The sequence below is a fragment of the Macrobrachium nipponense genome, chromosome 10 (assembly GCF_015104395.2).
Source record: "Macrobrachium nipponense isolate FS-2020 chromosome 10, ASM1510439v2, whole genome shotgun sequence".
Classification (NCBI taxonomy): Eukaryota; Metazoa; Arthropoda; class Malacostraca; order Decapoda; family Palaemonidae; genus Macrobrachium; species Macrobrachium nipponense.
Genome location: NC_087204.1, coordinates 78,275,562 through 78,295,901, shown reverse-complemented (window position 1 = coordinate 78,295,901; position 20,340 = coordinate 78,275,562). Strand labels below are relative to the sequence as shown.

Genomic DNA, 20,340 nt, shown 5'->3' with positions numbered 1-20,340 from the left:
TCCTTTCTCATCATTCTTGCTTCTCTACATTCCTGCTTCCTTTCTTCCTCATCTTGCTCTCCTACCATTCCTGCTTTCCTTTCTCACATTGCTCTCCTACCTTCCTGCTTCCTTTCTCACCATCTTGCTCTCCTACATTCTACTTCCCTTTCCTCATCTTGCTTTCCCTACCATTCTGCTTCCTTTCATCATCTTGACTCCTACCATTCCTGCTTCCTTTCTCTCATCTTGCTCTCCTACCTTCCTGCTTTCCTTTCTCTCATGCTCTCCTACCTTCCTGCTTCCTTTCTCTCATCTTGCTTTCTACCATCCTGCTTCCCCTCTCCCCTTGCTCTACCATTCCTACTTCCTTTCTCCCATCTTGCTTTCCTACCATTCCTACTTCCTTTACTACTGCTCTCTACCATTCCTGCTTCCTTCTCTCATCTGCTCTCCTACCATTCCGCTCCTCTTCCTCATCTTGATTTCTTACCATTCTTGCTTCTTTCTACTTGCTCTCCTACCATTCCTGACTTCCTTTCTCTCATCTTGCTTTCCTACCATTCCTGTTCCTTCTTCATCTTGCTCTCTACCATCGCTTCCTTTCCTCACTTGCTCTCCTACCATTCCTGCTTCCTTTCTCTCATCTTTGCTTTCCTACCATCTTGCTTCCTTTCTCCCGCTGCTCATCCTACCATTCCTGCTTCCTTTCTCACATCTGCTCCCTACATTCTGCTCCCTCTCCAACCAAAAAGAAAATACAAAAGCATTCATAGATATATTAGAAGGATATAATCCTTCAAACTGGAAAAAATCTAATGAAAACATCTTGAAAATAATTGAAGAAGTTCCAAATAAAATCCTGGTCAAGAGACTCATAAAGACAATATACATAAACCAACATATTCCGACAAAGAAAATGAATAAGGTGAATCTTGTGAATATCCTAATTGACGCATTAGGAAAAAGAATGCCAAAAGCATGCAAACTGTGTAAGGTTTGGTATAGCATAGTCAATCCACAAAACCTAATCAGAAAATGTGCTGCATGCAACATTCCGACCCATCCACAGTGTGCTGAGGTAATACAAGATATGAGAAAAGATCAAGAATTTTTTGTTCAACATGTCTATCATGGATAGACAATGTTATTAAATCAAGATTTGAATGTACAAATAGTTGGTTGAGGATGAAGAAGAAGAGGAAGAGGAAGAAAGGAAGAAAGAAGGAAGAAGAAGAAGAAGAGAGGAAAAACGGAAGAGAATTTAAACAAAAAAACCTGAAAATGACAAAAAAGAAAAAAATAAGGAAAAAACAAAGAACAAGAATAAAAAAAAAGTTTATGGATGCAGAGATACTCATTGATACTACATATGAGGCAATAAACCGCAGCATACCTACGAAGAAATAAAAAATTACACGATATGGCAACAGAAAAGCAAATCCCGAAGAGGCTCTACCCAGATCTACACAATGACGGGAAAGAGGAAAAAAATAGACAAGAAAGACAAAATCTGCAACCTTTTGAAAGAGGGAATTGCAGATTTGGAGAAAGATGTTACTACAAACATCCTAAGTATGTCACAACTATGAAATATATGGTAAATGTGCATACTAGATGATATGGGGGATGATTGCAGAGATCTGCATCCAAAAATATGCAAAAACCTAAAAGAAGGAAAAGGATGTAAGTTCGACAAAAAATGCAAATATATGCACCCTGTAGCCATGAATCATAATCAAATAAATAACCAACCAAGTAATAAAATCCAAAATAAGAAAGAAACAAATAAGAGAGAAACTCAAGAATATCAGGTAAAAGAGAAAAGCAAACCACAATGAGATATGGCAGAGATGTCAGCAAAAAACAAAATTTCAATGCATCAGCTCCAAAATTCTACTCAAGGGATAATAACTGTATTTATTATGCAAGAGGATATTGCATAAACGGAGAAAATTGCAGATTCCAGACACAAAATGAATAATTATGATGAAGGAAGATCAAATATTATGGAAAAAGTTGGATTTTTTAATGTCAGAATTTCTGGAAATGAAAAAAGAACAACATACCAGAACAGGAAAGAGACATGGGAAAATCCTTATTACTACCAATATTAAATGAAGGAGAAAACACGCAAACCATCATAGTGATGAATGCGCAGGGTTTAGTTACGAGTAACTCAAAAGAAAAATAGAGTACTTAGAAGAACTAACCCAAAATGAAAAGAAAATAGATATAATGAATATAAGTGAAACCTGGTATTCCCAAGAGACTGGGAATGATGATCAAATAAAAGGGTTCCAAACTTATAGAATCAGATAGAAAAAATAGGAATCAAGGGGGAACCGCAATATATGGGAAAGACAAAAAACAAGGAAAAATATATGAGAAATATAGTAACTCGAATGTGAACTAATAGCGGTAGAATTTGAATCTGAAAAATTAATGAACATAGTAATATATAGACCTCCTAATACTAAAGAGTTTGACTTAATAATTGAAAAATTGGATGATATATGTAGAAATCACGGACTGGACTATTCTCCTATCTGGTGACTTCAACTTTCCTTTCGTAGAATGGAAAGAACGAATAGGAGATTGTGGATGTACTTATACATATAAAAAAGAATGAGTAATAGTAGTGCAGAAGATAAGAGGCAATTCGAAAAGCTATTAGATATTGTACTAGAATACAACATTCAACAAATAAATCACCTGCCAACAGAAAGGAAAATACTTTAGACCTAGTATTTGTGAACGAGGTGAATTATGTTTAAAGAAAATAACTAGTTTATAATGGGAGTATTTCAGACTATAATGTCATAGAATTAACAGTTCATTCCAAAGCAAGTGAAAACAGAGATAAGCAAGAATGAAAAAGTGGGAAGGATATGGAAAAGTACAACTTCTACAGTAAAAAATATAAAAATGGTCAGAAATAAATGAAGAATTAAACAAGATTGGGATAACATTTTCGTAAGCAGATGGGAAAACATTAAGGGTTAAATACACGGAGATATTATATAAAATATTAGAGAAAAATAGTGGATAAATATATACCGAAGAAGAAAAGTAAACATCATTCATGCATACCAAGAGACAGAAGGATCTTGTTCCAGAAAATCAGAAAGTGGAAAAAAGGTCTTGCAAAAGAAAAAAATGCATGGAAAGTTATAGAACTAAAAAGTAAGATAGAAAATGCAGAACAAAAGATTATACAATCAAAGGAAATTAAAAACGGGACTTGGAAGAAAAAACCCTATTAAATATCAAGCAAAACCCCAAACTATTATACTCCATAATGCGAAGAAGATGAATAAAACAGAAGAAATAGAAATAGGCCCTCTGAGAATTGAAGGGAGATTAACGAATGAAAAAAAGGAAATTTGCAACATACTGGCAGAACGATATAAGAGAGAATTCACCCCTAGAATAGATAATGAAGATAATGATATAGAAGTAAGATGAAAATAGTGAATATTTAGCTGACATAGATATTAATGAAGCTGATATGTGCAGGCTATTAATGAAATTAAAAAATGGAGCTGCTGCAGGGCCTGATGGAATTCCTGCTATTTTGTTTAAAGAAAGTAGTTCATTCTATCGCAAAGCCACTTGCAATATTATTAAGACAAAGTGTAGATACAGGCAAGATATATGATGAGCACAAATTAGCGTATATTACCCCTACTTTCAAAAGTGGATCAAGACTAGAGGCAAGTAATTATAGGCCTGTGAGTCTAACATCACATATAATGAAAGTGTATGAAAGGGTAATGAAGAAAAATATTATGAAACAATTTAATAAAAAATAAATTGTTTAATAAAGGACAACATGGTTTCGTACCCGGAAAAAGTACACAAACCCAACTGTTAGTCCACCGTGAAAACATATTCAAAAAATATGAAAAGCGGAAATGAAACAGATGTGGTTTATTTAGACTTTGCAAAAGCTTTTGATAAAGTAGACCATAATATATTAGCGAAGAAAAATTAGAAAACACAATATCGTGGATAAAGTAGGAAGATGGTAAAAAAAGAATTTTTTACACAACAGAAAACAAACAGATAGTTATTGCAAACGACGAGAAATCGGATGAAGCCAACCGGTAATACCGGTGTGCCGCAAGGTACGGTGTTAGCGCAATACTGTTTTGTTATTATGATTTGAAGACATAGACAATAATGTTAAGGATTCGGTAGTGAGTAGTTTCGCAGATGACACAAGAATAAGTAGAGGAAATACTTGTGATGAAGATAGGAACGCTACAAGAGACCTTAACAAAGTATATGATTGGGCAGAGTAAATAGGATGGTATTTTAACTCTGATAAATTTGAATCAATAAATTATGGAGACAGAGAAAGAAAGCTATATGCATATAGGGACCTAATAATGAGACCATCACAAATAAGGAAGCAGTTAAAGACCTTGGTGTGATTGATGAATAGGAACATGTTATGCAATGATCAAATCGCAAAACTCTGTTGGCAAAATGTAAAGCAAAAATGGGAATGTTTGTTACGGCACTTCAAAACAAGAAAAGCTGAACACATGATTATGCTTTATAAAACATATGTTCGTAGTCCACTTGAATATTGCAATATGATATGGTACCCACACTATCAAAAGGATATTGCACAAATAGAGAGTGTACAAAGGTCCTTTACAGCTAGAATAGAAGAAGTTAAGGACCTAGACTACTGGGAAAGACTACAATCCTTAAAATTATATAGTCTAGAAAGGAGAAGAGAACGCTACATGATAATTCAGGCATGGAAACAGATAGAAGGAATAACAGAAAATATCATGGAACTAAAAATATCAGAAAGAGCAAGCAGAGGTAGATTAATAGTGCCCAAAAACAAATATACCAGGAAAAAAAATAAGGAAAGCACACAGGACATTAATCCACTACGCACCAGCATCGATAATGCAGCGTCCTATTCAATGCGTTGCCAGCTCATCTGCGGAATATATCAGGAGTGGAGCGTAGATGTGTTTAAGAATAAGCTCGACAAATATCTAAACTGCATCCCAGACCATCCAAGATTGGAAGATGCAAAATATACCGGAAGATGTACTAGCAACTCTCTGGTAGACATTAGAGGTGCCTCACACTGAGGGACCTGGCAACCCGACAAGATGTAAGGTCTGTAAGGTCTTTTGCTTTCCTTCCATTCCTACTTCCTTTCTCTCATCTTGCTTTCCTACCATTCCTGCTTCCCTTCTCTCATCTTGCTTTCCTACCATTCCTACTTCCTTTCTCTCATCTTGCTTTCCTACCATTCCTGCTTCCTTTCTCTCATCTTGCTCTCCTACCATTCCTGCTTCCTTTTTCTAATCTTGAACTCCTACCATTCCTGCTTCCTTTCTCCCATCTTGCTTTCCTACCATTCCTGCTTCCTTTCTCTCATCTTGAACTCCTACCATTCCTGCTTCCCTTCTCTCATCTTGCTCTCCTACCATTCCTACTTCCTTTCTCCCATCTTGCTTTCCTACCATTCCTGCTTCCCTTCTCTCATCTTGCTCTCCTACCATTCCTACTTCCTTTCTCCCATCTTGCTTTCCTACCATTCCTGCTTCCTTTCTCTCATCTTGCTTCCTACCATTCCTGCTTCCTTTCTCTCATCTTGCTTTCCTACCATTCCTGCTTCCTTTCTCCCATCTTGCTTTCCTACCATTCCTGCTTCCTTTCTCTCATCTTGCTCTCCTACCATTCCTGCTTCCTTTCTCCCATCTTGCTTTCCTACCATTTCTGCTTCCTTTCTCTCATCTTGCTCTCTTACCATTCCTACTTCCTTTCTCTCATCTTGCTTTCCTACCATTCCTGCTTCCCTTCTCTCATCTTGCTCTCCTACCATTTCTGCTTCCTTTCTCTCATCTTGCTTTCCTACCATTCCTGCTTCCTTTCTCTCATCTTGAACTCCTACAATACCTGGTTCCTTTCTCTCATTTTGCTTTCCTGCCATTCCTGGTTCCTTTCTCTCATCTTGAACTCCTACCATTCCTGCTTCCCTTCTCTCATCTTGCTCTCCTACCATTCCTACTTCCTTTCTCCCATCTTGCTTTCCTACCATTTCTGCTTCCTTTCTCTCATCTTGCTCTCCTACCATTCCTGCTTCCCTTCTCTCATCTTGCTCTCCTACCATTCCTACTTCCTTTCTCCCATCTTGCTTTCCTACCATTCCTGCTTCCCTTCTCTCATCTTGCTCTCCTACCATTCCTACTTTCTTTCTCCCATCTTGCTTTCGTACCATTCCTGGTTCCCTTCTCTCATCTCCTACCATTTCTGCTTCCTTACTCCCATCTTGATTTCCTACTATTCCTGCTTCCTTTCTCTCATCTTGAACTCCTACCATTCCTGCTTCCTTTCTCTCATCTTGCTTTCCTACCATTCCTGCTTCCTTTTTCTCATCTTGAACTCCTACCATTCCTGCTTCCTTTCTCCCATCTTGCTTTCCTACCATTCCTGCTTCCTTTCTCTCATCTTGCTCTCCTACCATTCCTGCTTCATTTCTCTCATCTTGCTCTCCTACCATTCCTACTTCCTTTCTCTCATCTTGCTCTCCTACCATTCCTGCTTCCTTTCTCTCATCTTGCTTTCCTACCATTCCTGCTTCCTTTCTCTCATCTTGCTCTCCTACCATTCCTACTTCCTTTCTCTCATCTTGCTTTCCTACCATTCCTGCTTCCTTTCTCTCATCTTGCTTTCCTACCATTCCTGCTTCCTTTCTCTCATCTTGCTTTCCTACCATTCCTACTTCCTTTCTCTCATCGCTTTTCTACCTTCCTGCTCCCTTCTCTCATCTGCTCTACCATCCTGCTTCTTTCACTCCCATCTTGCTTTTCCACATTCCTGCTTCCTTTCTCCCATCTTGCTCTCCTACCATTCCTGCTTCTTTTCTCACATCTTGCTCTCCTACCATTCCTGCTTCGTTTCTCTCATCTTGCTTTCCTACAATTCCTGCTTCCTTTCTCTCATCTTGCTTTCCTACCATTCTGCTTCCTTTCTCTCATTCTCTCCTACCATCTTGCTTTCCTCTCTACATCTGCTTTTCCCTACATTCCTACTTCCTTTCTCCTATCTTGCTTTCTCCTACCATTTCCTCCTTCTTTCTCATCTGCTTTCTACCATTCCTGCTTCCTTTCTCCCATCTTGCTTCCCTACCATTCCTACTTCCTTTCTCTCATCTTGCTTTCCTACCATTCCTGCTTCCTTTCTCTCATCTTGCTCTCCTACCATTCCTGCTTCCTTTCTCTCATCTTGCTTTCCTACCATTCCTGCTTCCTTTCTCTTATCTTGCTTCCTACCATTCCTGCTTCCTTTCTCTCATCTTGCTCTCCACCATTCCTGCTTCCGTTTCCCTCATCTTGCTTCTACCATTCCTACTTCCTTTCTCCCATCTTGCTTTCCTACCATCCTGCTCATCTATCTGCTCTGCTCCATTCTACTTCCTTGTCTCTCATCTGCTCTCTTACCATTCCTGCTTCCTTTCTCATCTTGCTTTCCTACCATTCCTATTCCTTTCTCTCATCTTGCTCTCTATTTCCTATTTCCTTCTCCTTATCTTGCTTTCCTACCATTTCCTGCTTCCTTTCTCTCATCTTGCTTTCCTACCATTCCTGCTTCCTTTCTCTCATCTTGCTTTCCTACCATTCCTGCTTCCTTTCTCCCATCTTGCTTTCCTACCATTCCTGCTTCCTTTCTCTCATCTTGCTCTCCTACCATTCCTGCTTCCTTTCTCTCATCTTGCTTTCCCACCATTTCTGCTTCATTTCTCTCATCTTGCTTTCCTACCATTCTTGCTTCCTTTCTCTCATCTTGCTTTCCTACCATTCCTGCTTCCTTTCTCCCATGTTGCTTTCCACCCATTTCTGCTTCCTTTCATCTTGCTTTCTACCATTCCTACTTCCTTTCCTCATCTTGCTTCCTACCATTCCTGCTTCCCTTCTCTCATCTGCTCTCCTACCACTACTTCTTTCTCCCATCTTGCTTTCCTATATTCCTGCTTCCTTTCTCTCATCTTGCTCTCCTACCATTCCTGCTTCCTTTCTCATCATTGCTTTCCTACATTCCTGCTTCCTTTTCTCCCATCTGCTTTCCTACCATTTCGCTTCCTTTCTCTCATCTTGCTCTCCTACATTCCTGCTTCCTTTTTCTCATTTCTGCTTTTCCTACCATTTCTGCTTCCTTTCTCTCAATCTTGCTTTCCTACCATTCCTGCTTCCTTTCTCCCATCTTGCTTTCCTACCATTTCTGCTTCTTTCTCTCATCTGCTTTCCTCCATTCCTGCTTCCTTTCTTTTTACTGCTCTCCTACCATTCCTACTCCCTTTCTCCCATCTTGCTTTCCTACCATTCCTGCTTCCTTTCTCTCATCTTGCTTTCCTACCATTCCTGCTTCCTTTCTCCCATCTTGCTTTCCTACCATTTCTGCTTCCTTTCTCTCTCTGCTCTTCACCATTTCCTACTTCCCTTTCTCCCCTCTTGCTTTCCTACCATTTCTGCTTCCTTTCTCTCATCTTGCTCTCCCACCATTCTGCATCCTCACATCTTGCTTTCCTACCATTTCTGCTTCCTTTCTCTCATCTTGCTTTCCTACCATTCCTGCTTCCTTTCTCTCATCTTGCTTTCCTACCATTCCTGCTTCCTTTCTCCTATCTTGCTTCTCCACCGTCTGCTTCCTTTCTCTCATCTTGCTCTCATACCATTCCGCTCCCTTTCTTCTCTCTTGCTTTCCTACCTTTTCTTGCTCCTTACACTCATCTTGCTTTCCTACCATTCCTGCTTCCTTTCTCCATCCTTGCTTTTCCTACCTTCTGCTTCCTTTCTCCATCTGCTTTTCCTACATTCCTACTTCCTTTCTCTCATCTTGCTCCTACCATTTCTGTTCCCTCTTCTCTCCATCTTGCTCTCCTCATCCTACTTCCCTTCTCACCATCTTGGCTTCCTACATTCCTACTTCCTTTCTCTCTCTTGCATCTACCATTTCTGCTTCCTCTCTCATCTGCTTGCTACCATTCCTGCTTCCTCTCATCTTGCTTTCCTACCATTTCTACTTGTTCCTTCTCATCTTGCTTTCTACCATTTCTTGCTTCCTTTCTCTCTCTTTCTCTCCTACCTTCCTGCTTCCTTTCCTCATCTTGTCCTTTCTCCATTTTATGCTTCCTTTACTCTCTCTTGCTCTCCTATTCTTTCCTTTCTCCAATCTTGCTTTCCTACCATTCCTGCTTCCTTTTCTCTCATCTTGCTTCTCTACCATTCTACTTCCTCTTTTCCTCATCTTGTTTCCTACTTCTGCTTCCTTTCTCTCATCTGCTCTCCTACCATTCCTACTTCCTTTTCTCATCTTGCTTTCCTACCATTTCTGCTTCTTTCTCCATCTTGCTCTCCTCCATTCCTCTTTCCTCCTTTCTCATCTGCTTTCCTACCATTCCTGCTTCATTTCTCCCATCTTGCTCTCCTACCTTCTTGCTTCCTCTCTCATCCTTTGCTCTCTTCCATTCTACTCCTTTCTCTCATCTTGCTTTCCTAACCTCCCTACTTCCTTTCTCTTCATCTTGCTTCTACCATCCTGCTTCATTTCTCCCTCTGCTTTCCTACCAGTTCCTACTTCCTTTCTCTCATCTGCTTTCCTAGCTTCTGCTTCCCTTCTCTCATCTTGCTTCCTACCATTGCCTGCTCCTTTCTTCTCATCCTGTTTTTCTACCAATCCTGCTTCCTTCTCCTCATCTTGCTTTCCTACCTTCCTACTTTATTTCTCTCATCTTGCTTCTACCATTTCCTGCTTCCTTTCTCTCATCTTGCTCCTACCAATCCTGCTTCATCTTCTCTCTTGCTCTCATCTCTTCCTTTCTCTCTCTTGTTTTCTACCATTCCTGCTTTCCCTTCTCTCATCTTGTTTTCTACCTTCTACTTTCTTTCTACACTGCTTCCTAACATCTGCTTTCCTCTCTCATCTTGCTCCTACTTCTTGCTTCCTTACTTTTTCTCATCTTGAACTCCTACCATCTGCTTTCCTTTCTCCCCATCTTGCTTTCCTACCATTCCTGCTTCCTTTCTCTCATCTTGAACTTCCTACCATTCCTGCTTCCTTCTCTCATCTTGCTTTCTCTACTCCTACTTCCTTTCGCCATCCTGCTTTCTACCAATTCCTGCTCCCTTCTCTCATCTTGCTCTCCTAACATTCCTACTTCTTTCTCCCCTCTTGCTTCTACCATTCCTGCTTCCCTTCTCTCATCTTGCTCTACCTTCCTGCTTCCTCCTCTCATCCTGCTTTCCTACCATTCCTGCTTCTTTCTCCCATCTTGCTTTTCCACCATACTGCCTTTCCTCTCTTCATCTTGCTCTCCTACCATTCTGCTTACTTTCTCCCTCCCTTGCTTTCCCTTCCATTTCTGCTTCTTTCTCTCATCTTGCTCTCTTACCATTCCTACTTCATTCTCTCATCTGCTTTCCTACCATTCCGCTTCCCTTCTCCATCTTGCTCTCTACATTTTTCTCTTCCTTTCTCATCTTGCTTCCTTACCATTCTGCTTCCATTCTCTCATCTTGAACTCCTACAATACCTGGTTCCTTTCTCTCATTTTGCTTTCCTGCCATTCCTGGTTCCTTTTTCTCATCTTGAACTCCTACCATTCCGCTTCCTCTCTCATCTTGCTCTCCTACCATTCCCTTCCTTTCTCCTACTTTCCTACCCATTCTTATTCCTTTCTCTCATCTTTCTCTACCATTCCTGCTTCCCTTTTCTCTCATCTTTGCTCTCCACCATTTCCTACTTCCTTTTTTCCATCCTGATTTCCTACCATTCATCTTCCTTTCTCATCTGTCCTAACCATTCCTGCTTCTTTCTCATCTTCTTTCCTAACCATTCCTGCTTCCTCTCTCATCTTCTTTCCTACTCCTGCTTCCTTTCTCCCATCTTGCTTTCCTACCATTCCTGCTTCCTCTCTCATCTTGCTCTCCTACCATTCCTCCCTTCCTTTTCTCCCCATCTTGCTTTCCTACCATTCCTGCTTTCTTTCTCTCTCTTGCTCTCTTACCATCTCTCATTCTCATCTTGCTTTTCCTACATTCCTGCTTCCCTTCTCTCATCTTGCTCTCCATTTCTCTTCCCTTTCTCTCATCTTCTTTCTAACCATTCCTTGCTTCCTTTCTCCTCATCTTGCTCCTACATACCTGTTCCTTCTCATCCTCCTCCCCGATTCCTGGTTCCTTTCTCTCATCTTGAACTCCTACCATTCCTGCTTCCCTTCTCTCATCTTGCTCTCCTACCATTCCTACTTCCTTTCTCTATCTTGCTTTCCTACTTTTCTGCTTCCTTTCTCTCATCTTGCTCTACCATTCCTGCCTTCCCTTCTCTCATCTTGTCTCCTACCATTCCTACTTCCTTTCTCCCATCCTGCTTTCCTACCATTCTGCTTCCTTCTCTCATCTTGCTCTCCTTACCATTCCACTTTCTTTCTCCATCTTGCTTTCCTACCATTCCTCCCTTTCTCTCTCTCATTCTTCCTACTACTTCTCGCTTCCTTACTCATCTTGATTTCTACCTTTATTCTGCTTTCCTTTCTCTCCTCTTGACCTCCTACATCCTGCTTCCTTTGTTCTCATTCCTCTCCATCTTGCTTGTCCTACCTTGCTGCTTCTTTTTCTCACTTGCCCTCCCTACCATTCCTGCTTCTCTCCCATCCTGCTTTCTTTCTACATTCCTGCTCCTTTCTACTTCCATTCTGCTCTTTCTACATCTTGCTCATTCCTCTCTTCCCTTCTCTCCTACCATTCCTTGCTTCCCTTTCTCTCATCTTGCTCTCCTACCATTCCTGCTTTCCATCTCCTCATCTTGCTTTCCTACCTTCCGCTTCTGTTTCTCTCCATCTTGCTTCCTACCATTTCCTAACTTCTTTTCTCTCATCTCTCTACCATTCCTGCTTCTTCTCTCATCTTGCTTTCCGCTTACCATTCACTGCTTTTCCTTTCACTCATCTTCTCCTACCTTCTGCTTCCTTTTCTCACATCTTGCTTTCCTTATCATTCCTACTTCTTTCTCCATTCTGCTTCCGCCTACCATTCTGCTTCCTTTTCTCACAATTCTCTTCGCTTACCATTCCTACTTCGTTTCTCTCATGCTTTCCTCCACACCATCCTGCTTCCTTCCTCTCATCTTGCTTTCCTACCTTTCATCTGCTTCTTTCTCCTCCATCCTGCTCCTCCTACCATTCTTGCTTTTCCCCTCCTCCTCATCTTCTTCTTCATCTACTTCTTTCTCCCATCTTGCTTTCCTTTACCAATCTGCTCTCCTCCCTCATCCTTGCCTTTCCTACCTTCCTGTTCTTCTTTCTCATCTGCTTTCCTACCCTTTTCCTAGCTTCCTTGCTCCTTCATCTTGCTTTCCTACCATTCCTACTTTCCTCTCTCATCTCTTCTCCTCCTTCCTGCTTTCCTCTTCTCATATTTGCTTTCCTACATTCTGCTTCCCTATTCCTATCTTGCTTTCCTACCATCTGCTTGCTCCCTCATCTTGCCTCCTCTTACATTCCATTGCTTCCTTTCCTCTCTCTTGCTTTCCTACCATTCCTCTTTTCTTCCTCTCATCTTGCTCTACATTCCTGCTTTCCTTTTTCACTCATTCCTGCTTCTTTCTTACATCTGCTCCTTTCTCTCATCTGCTGTCCCTACCATTCCTGCTTCCTTTCTCATCTTGCTTTCCTACCATTCCTACCTCTTTCCCTCTCATCTGCTTCTCTCCATCCTATTTCCTTTTCTTTCCTTTTATCTTGCTCTACCCCTTCCTGCTTCCTCTCTCATCTTTGCTTTCCTACCATGTCCTTTGCTTCCTCCCTCTCATCTTGCTTTCCTACCATTCCTGGCTTCCTTTCTCCCATCTTGCCTTTCTACCATCCTCCTTGCTCTTTCCCCTCTCTCCCATTTCTGCTCTCTACATTCTGCTTCCTTTCTCTCATCTTGCTTTCCACCACCTGCTTCCCATCTCTCATTTCGTGCTCCTACCATTCCTGCTCCCTTTCTCTCATCTTGCTTTCCTACCAGTTCCTGCTTACTTCTGTCTCCCATCTGCTCCCTACCATTTCTGCTGCCTTTCTCCCATCTTGCTCTCCTACCACTACTGCTTCCTTTCTCATTTTTTTGCTCTTCTACCAGTCCGCCTTCCTTTCTAACATACTTGCTTCCTACCATTCCTGCTTCCTTTCTCCATCTGCTTCCTACCATTTCCTGCTTCCTTTCTCCCTCTTGCTCTCTTTACCATCCTGCTTCCTTTCTCCTCATTTTGGCTCCCTACCATTCATGCTTCATTTCTTCCCATTTTGCTCTCCTACATTCCGGCTTCCTTTCTCCATCTGCTCTCTACATTCCTTGTCTTCTCCATCCTTGCTCTCCTACATTCCTGCTTCCTTTCTCCTATCTTGCTCTCCTACATTCCTGCGTCCTCTCCCATCTTGCTATCCTACCATTCCCTGGCTTCCTATCTCTCATCTTAGCTCTGACTTGCCATTCCTGCTTCCTTTCTTCTCATTTTCCTCTCCTACCATTCTTGCTTCCTGTTTCCTTTGTTATTCTTGCTCCCTCCCTACCATTCCTGCTTCCATTTCTTGTCCCATCTTGCTATCCTACCATTCCTCTCCTATCTCCCATCTTGCTTCCCTCCTACTGTTTCCTGCTTTCCTTTCCCCATCTTGCTCCTTCTACCATACCTGCTTCCTTTCTCCCATCCTTGCTAATTCCTACCATTCCTGCTTCCTTTTAAAAAAAATGCTCTCATTTTCCTTGCTCCTCCTACCATTCCTTGCTTCTTTCTCTCATTTTTCCTCTCCTACCATTCTTGCTTCCTTTCTGTTATCTTGGTCTCCTACCATTCCTGCTTCCTTTCTCCCATCTTGCTCTCCTACCATTCCTGCTTCCTTTCTCCCATCTTGCTCTCCTACTTACCTGTACTGCTTCCTTTCTCCCATCTTCCTCTCCTACCATTCTCCCGCTTCCTTTCTCCCATCTTACCTCTCCTACCATTCCTGCTTCTTTTCTCCCATCTTGCTCTCCTAATATTCCTGCTTCCTTTCTCCCATCTTGCTCTCCTACCATTCCTGCTTCCTTTCTCCCATCTTCCTCTCCTACCATTCCTGCTTCCTTTCTCCCATCTTGCTCTCCTACCATTCCTGCTTCCTTTCTCCCATCTTGCTCTCCTACCATTCCTGCTTCCTTTCTCCATCTTGCTCTCCTACCATTCCTGCTTCCTTTCTCCCATTTTGCTCTTCTACCATTCCTGCTTCCTTTCTCCCATCTTGCTCTCCTACCATTCCTGCTTCCTTTCTCCCATCTTGCTCTCCTACCATTCCTGCTTCCTTTCTCCCATCTTGCTCTCTTACCATTCCTGCTTCCTTTCTCCCATTTTGCTCTCCTACCATTCCTGCTTCCTCTCTCCCACCCATCTTGCTCTCCTACCATTCCTGCTTCCTTTCTCCCATCTTGCTCTCCTACCATTCCTGATTCCTCTCTCCCATCTTGCTCTCCTACCATTCCTGCTTCCTCTCCCATCTTGCTCTCCTACCATTCCTGCTTCCTCTCCCATCTTGCTCTCCTACCATTCCTGCTTCTTCTATCCCATCTTGCTCTCCTACCATTCCTGCTTCCTTTCTCCCATCTTGCTCTCCTACCATTCCTGCTTCCTCTCTCCCATCTTGCTCTCCTACCATTCCTGCTTCCTTTCTCCCATCTTGCTCTCCTACCATTCCTGCTTCCTTTCTCCCATCTTGCTCTCCTACCATTCCTGCTTCCTTTCTCTCATCTTGCTCTCCTACCATTCCTGCTTCCTTTCTCCCATCTTGCTCTCCTACCATACCTGCTTCCTTTCTCCCATCTTGCTCTCCTACCATTCCTGCTTCCTTTCTCTCATTTTGCTCTCCTAACATTCCTGCTTCCTTTCTCCCATCTTGCTCTCCTACCATTCCTGCTTCCTTTCTCCCATCTTGCTCTCCTACCATTCCTGCTTCCTTTCTCCCATCTTGCTCTCCTACCATTCCTGCTTCCTTTCTCCCATCTTGCTCTCCTACCATTCCTGCTTCCGTTCTCCCATCTTGCTCTCTTACCATTCCTGCTTCATTTCTCCCATATTGCTCTCCTAACATTCCTGCTTCCTTTCTCCCGTCTTGCTCTCCTACCATTCCTGCCTTCCTTTCTCACCCCTACTGCTCGCTACCACCATTCCTGCTTCCTTTCTCCCATTTTGCTCTCCTACCATTCCTGCTTCCTTTCTCCCATCTTGCTCTCCTTCCATTCCGGTTTCCTTTCTCCCATCTTGCTCTCCTACCATTCCTGCTTCCTTTCTCCCATCTTGCTCTCCTACCATTCCTGCTTCCTTTCTCCCATCTTGCTCTCCTACCATTCCTGCTTCCTTTCTCCCATCTTGCTCTCCTACCATTCCTGCTTCCTTTCTCCCATCTTGCTCTTCTACCATTCCTGCTTCCTTTCTCCCATCTTGCTCTCCTACCATTCCTGCTTCCTTTCTCCCATCTTGCTCTCCTACCACTCCTGCTTCCTTTCTCTCATTTTGCTCTCCTACCATTCCTGCTTCCTTTCTCCCATCTTCCTCTCCTACCATTCCTGCTTTCTTTCTCCCATCTTCCTCTCCTACCATTCCTGCTTCCTTTCTCTCATTTTGCTCTCCTAACATTCCTGCTTCCTTTCTCCCATCTTGCTCTTCTACCATTCCTTCTTCCTTTCTCCCATCTTCCTCTCCTACCATTTCTGCTTCCTTTCTCCCATCTTGCTCTCCTAACATTCCTGCTTCCTTTCTCTCATCTTGCTCTCTAACCATTCCTGCTTCCTTTCTCCTATCTTGCTCTCTTACCATTCCTGCTCCTTTCTCCCCCATTTTGCTCTTCTACATTCCTGTTCTTCCTTTCTCCCATCTTGCTCTCCTACCATTCCTGCTTCCTTTCTCCCATCTCGCCCTCCTAACATTCCTGCTTCCTTTCTCCCATCTTGCTTTCCTACCATTCCTGTTTCCTTTCTCCCATCTTGCTCTCCTACCATTCCTGCTTCCTTTCTCCATCCTCTTCTCTCCTACCATTCCTGTTTCCTTTCTCCATCTTGCTCTCCTACCATTCCTGCTTCTTTTCTCCCATCTGCTTTCCCTACCATTCCTGCTTCGTTCATCCCATCTTGCTCTGACCATTCCTGCTTCTTTCTCCTCATTCTTGCTTCCTACAATTCCTGCTTCCTCCCTTTCTCCCATCTTGCTCTCCTACCATTCCTGCTTCTTTCTCATCTTGCTCTCCCTACATTCCTGCTTCTTTTCTCATCTTGCTCTCCTACATTCCTGCTTCCTTTCTCCCATATTGCTCTCTACCATCCTGCTCCTTTCTCCCATCTTGCTCTACCATTCCTGCTTCCTTTCTCCCATCTTGTCCTTTCCTCCCATTCCTGCTCCTTTTCTCCCATGCTGTCCTACCATTCCTACTTTCCTTTCTCCCATCTTGCTCTCCTACCATTCCTGCTTCCTTTTCTCCCTCTTGCTATTCCTACCATTCCTGCTTCTTTTCTACCATTTTTGCTGCTCCTACCCATTCCTGCTTCTTTTCTCCCATACATTTCCCCTGCTTTCTTTTTCTCCATCTGCTTTGCTTTGTTCCTATCTGTCTCCTAACCATCCTGCTTCCTTTCTCCCCATCTTGACTCTCCCTACCCATCCTGCTCATTTCTCCATCGTGCTCTCCTACCATTCCTGCTTCCTCTCAATCTTGCTCTCCTACCATTCCTGCTTCTTTTTTCCCTTCATAGTTGCCTCCTTTTCCATTCTTGCTCATTTTTCCTCCCACCTTGTCATCCTTACCCCATTCTTGCTCTCCATGCTTCTTTCACCATCCTACCATCCTGCTTTCTTTCTTCTCATCTTGCTCTCCTACCCCTACCTGCTTCCTCTCTCCCATCTTGCTCTCTACCATTCCGCTTTCTTTCTCCCATTCTTGCTCTCCTAAACCATTCCTTACCATTCCTGCTTTCTTCTTCATTCTTGCTCTCCAAACCATTCCTACCATTTCCTTGCTTTCCTTTCTCTCATCTTGCTCTCCTACCTACCTGCTTCTTCTCTCTCATCTTGCTCTCTTACCATTCCTGCTTCCTTTCTTACATCTTGCTCTCTTACCATACCTGCTTTTTTCTCTCATTTTGCTCTCCTACTATTCCTGCTTCCTTTCTTACATCTTGCTCTCCTACCATACCTGTTTTTTTCTCTCATTTTGCTCTCCTACTATTCCTGCTTCATTTTTACCTTCTTGCTCTCCTACCATACCTGCTTCCTCTCTCCCCTCCTGCTCTCCTACTATTCCTTCTTCCTCTCTCATATCTTGCTCTCCTACCATTCTTGCTTCCTTTTTCTCATCGTGCTCTCCTACCATACCTGCTTCTTCTCTCCCATCTTACTCTCTTTACCATTCCTGCTTCTCACTGTGTTAAGCACTGGATGGCTGAGAGTGCCCCAGAGCTGGGCTGTACAGCTAAATTTTATATATCAATCAAATCCAATTCATAATGAAATATATCTTGAGGATACTGTTTCTTTTTCTCATGTATTTTAATCTGTACCAACAACTAACGTTACTTCTCTTCTGGTGACAGGGCCGTGACTCCTCCAGCGAACTATACCCGTGCCATTGACGTCTGGTTCTTCGCTTGCATCCTGGCGGTCTCGATGGCCTTGTTCCAGTACGCTGTCATCTTGCAGTGAGTTTTGAATCATTTGTTTCGTTAAGATTTAGTTAGTCTCTGCTGTTGACGAGCCAGTGTCAATAAGCATATCTGGCATCTTAAAGCATTGAAGTCAAGCCGTTTCCCTGCGTGCTGAGAATCACCTGAACGAATATTTACGAATATAGTCGTTGGTTTAACACTAGTTTTTTAGAATAAGCTCCTGCGTTACAGGGCTTGAGGTTTGTTCCACAGTGGCGTTCTACAACTTATTGGAAATTATTATTACAGAATAGTGATGCAGATGACTATCAAGCTTTAAGAATTACGTGGGTACTGGAATTTGGAATTTTCATGATTTCCTAAAAAAAATTACTCAATAGACAATAGATTAATAGTAGATTTTTGCCCCTTGTAATAGGTACTTTAAGTCAGGATCTCCTTCTTTCAATACCATGTAGGGGGGCAACGGATGAGGTGGAATGTAGGCATTACTTACCGTTCTTTGCATCGTCTCATCGGCCACTAGCTGCAACCCTTTTCATTCCTTTTACTGTACCTCTGTTCATATTCTATTCTCTCCCATCTTACTGTCCACCCTCTCATAACAAATTGATGCATAGTTTTCCTCTTTTTACACCTTTCAAACCTTTTCATTGTCCATTTCCGATTCTAAGCTGAATGGCCTTAGTTGTCCCAGTGCTTGCCATGTATGCCTAAAAATCTATATTAATAAAAACTAAAAAAAAAATCCTTCTTTCAAAAGAAAAAAAACCGATGGGGAATAATTTCATGCTAATAAATCACAAGATTAGATAAGGCCACTTATGCTGCATCGGCTCTTTGTAATGAGAAAAACATTTTGTTCGTATTTTGCAGATTAAGGTCTAAGCAACTTCAAGCTTCAAGGCAATCCACAGAATATGTAGTAAGTATATAACAGATTCAAGTTCCTGCCGTATAAACAGCACAAAATATCTTTACAAATTTATTGACAAAGCTGTGGATATTAGCAATCAATCAGATTTTCAATTTTTTTTTAATTATAGAGAATTTCCGAGCTTGGAGTTGTCAAGGCCTCTTTAATGTTAATTCTCTCTCTCTCTCTCTCTCTCTCTCTCTCTCTCTCTCTCTCTCTCTCTCTCTCTCTCTCTCTCTCTCTTTAACAGACGGGACTCAATTCCGTTGGGCCCATCATGGAAAACTTGCCTGAGAAGAAATCGTCTTCAACTGAAGAATACTGGACGAAGATTGAACACAAAGTGGAATGGGGGGCGAGAGTTTTGTATTTAGTTGTGTTCTTTGTATTTAATATTTTATACTGGACCATTTACCTGAGATAGTTCATAGCTCGTATGTAACGATTGTAAGTATTTATGTAGATAAGCGAATTGGACCTTTTACCCAGGTTAGTCTGTGATACAAATATATAAATATAAATATATATATATATATATATATATATTATATATATATATATATATATATATATATATATATATATATATGTACAGTCGGCCACATATATTAGTAAACACATTTTAGCCACAAGGCTGGATGTGATCTGGTAACACTGGAACTGTGCCTCCAGACGTACGATGAAACCCGCCCCCTCCACCGTGGCCACCGCCCTCCACAACGTCTTCCCCCAGCATTTTTCCCTCCACCCTTCACACCCACCCTTTCAAGCACACGTTTATATCTTCTGCTCCCTCCCTCTAATTTCTCCTTTAAGGAAAATAATATAGCGAATGTTATTCTGTAGGTTTATTTTCTGATCATGGAGGCGATAAAACCCGTCTGTTCAACTTGCTGTTACTGACAAAAGAATCAACTCGGTTTTCGTGGCGCTCTCTTGTAATAATGGGATTTAGCTATCTACCAGTAAAAGCCTTGTCTATCAAATAACAGCATACCTACTACTCTTTAATTGTAATATCAACAGCCGCATTCCAAATTCTTATTATTACAAAGACAACTAGCTTCAGATTATCGGTTGTAGGACCTTATTACGTAACTCAAAATTAAGCATGAAGAAATAAAGAAAAAAGCATAAGTTGAGGAGAGAAAGACCTTCATAGGCCTAGCCCTTTCATGTCCAACTGACGTAATAGTACGTAAAAATACTCTATCCCCTATCTATCCAACTGACGTAGCGGTACGTAAAATTTACCGAAATTTTTCGTACGTGTGGTAGGACCATTTTTTTTTTTTTTCGGACAAGTAGCGATTTCCATAGGCTAGATCATACTTTGGACCGTGTAGGAGGAAGAAATTCGCCTGTTATGTATAGCTTTTGAGCTAAGAACGATAATGTTTACAACGGTAAAATTTTTTTTTCGTTTCGATCAAATTTATAATGTCAAAATTAAACTGTTGCTGTTACCAAAGACATTTTTCTTAACTCTCCCTTTATTCTACAACGTTTCCTCTACATATTCGTATATTTACAAAGTAATTTCTATGAAAAATAACCGAGATAGGGCTCTTCAAAAAACTGTTATTTTAGCGATAAATGTTGACAGCGGTAACATTTTTTTTTCGTTTCGATCAACTTATAACGTCAAAAATGAAACAGTTTACCTTATCCAAGGCAATTTTTTTTACCTTCCCTTTATTCTTCAAACGTTTCCTCTACATTTTCGTATGTTTACAAAGGAATTTC

The 20,340-nt window shown here is 41.7% G+C and overlaps 2 protein-coding genes across 3 annotated transcripts in view; one reads left to right on the top strand and one right to left on the bottom strand.

Annotated features, from left to right (window-relative positions):
• LOC135224175 (glutamate-gated chloride channel alpha-like) overlaps positions 1-19,065 on the top strand; it is a 45,153-nt gene extending 26,088 nt beyond the window's left edge. The window contains exons 10-12 of one of the 2 annotated variants that reach the window (XM_064263043.1): positions 17,607-17,711; positions 18,555-18,603; positions 18,845-19,065. In XM_064263043.1, coding sequence (XP_064119113.1) covers positions 17,607-17,711; positions 18,555-18,603; positions 18,845-19,018 — 328 coding nt within the window. In that variant the 3' untranslated portion in view covers positions 19,019-19,065. Of the gene's footprint in view, positions 1-17,606; positions 17,716-18,554; positions 18,604-18,844 lie in introns of those variants that run through there. The other variant, XM_064263044.1, reaches the window with a different exon arrangement.
• Positions 8,500-14,108, bottom strand: LOC135224256 (cilia- and flagella-associated protein 251-like). Its single transcript, XM_064263105.1, has 5 exons — positions 13,923-14,108; positions 12,302-12,335; positions 12,155-12,233; positions 9,552-9,730; positions 8,500-8,756 (listed from the first exon to the last, which is right to left on the bottom strand). The coding sequence occupies exons 1-5, from the start codon at positions 14,106-14,108 to the stop codon at positions 8,500-8,502; spliced, it is 735 nt and encodes a 244-aa protein (XP_064119175.1).
• Positions 19,066-20,340: the final 1,275 nt, after the last annotated feature.

Bases quoted from the DNA above. Each gene is read 5' to 3' on its own strand.
- LOC135224256 (XM_064263105.1), bottom strand. From the start codon at position 14,108: ATGGTAGGAGAGGAAGATGGGAGAAAGGAAGCAGGAATGGTAGGAGAG. The intron at 12,234-12,301 runs GTAGGAAAGGCA...AGAAAGAAGTAG, and splicing joins TGAGAAAGAAGAACAGGAAG to ATGAAGAAGAAGATGAGGAG. The intron at 8,757-9,551 runs GTAGAAGCAAGA...CAGGAATGGTAG, and splicing joins GGGAGAAATGAAGCAGGATG to GAAAGCAAGATGAGTGTAAG.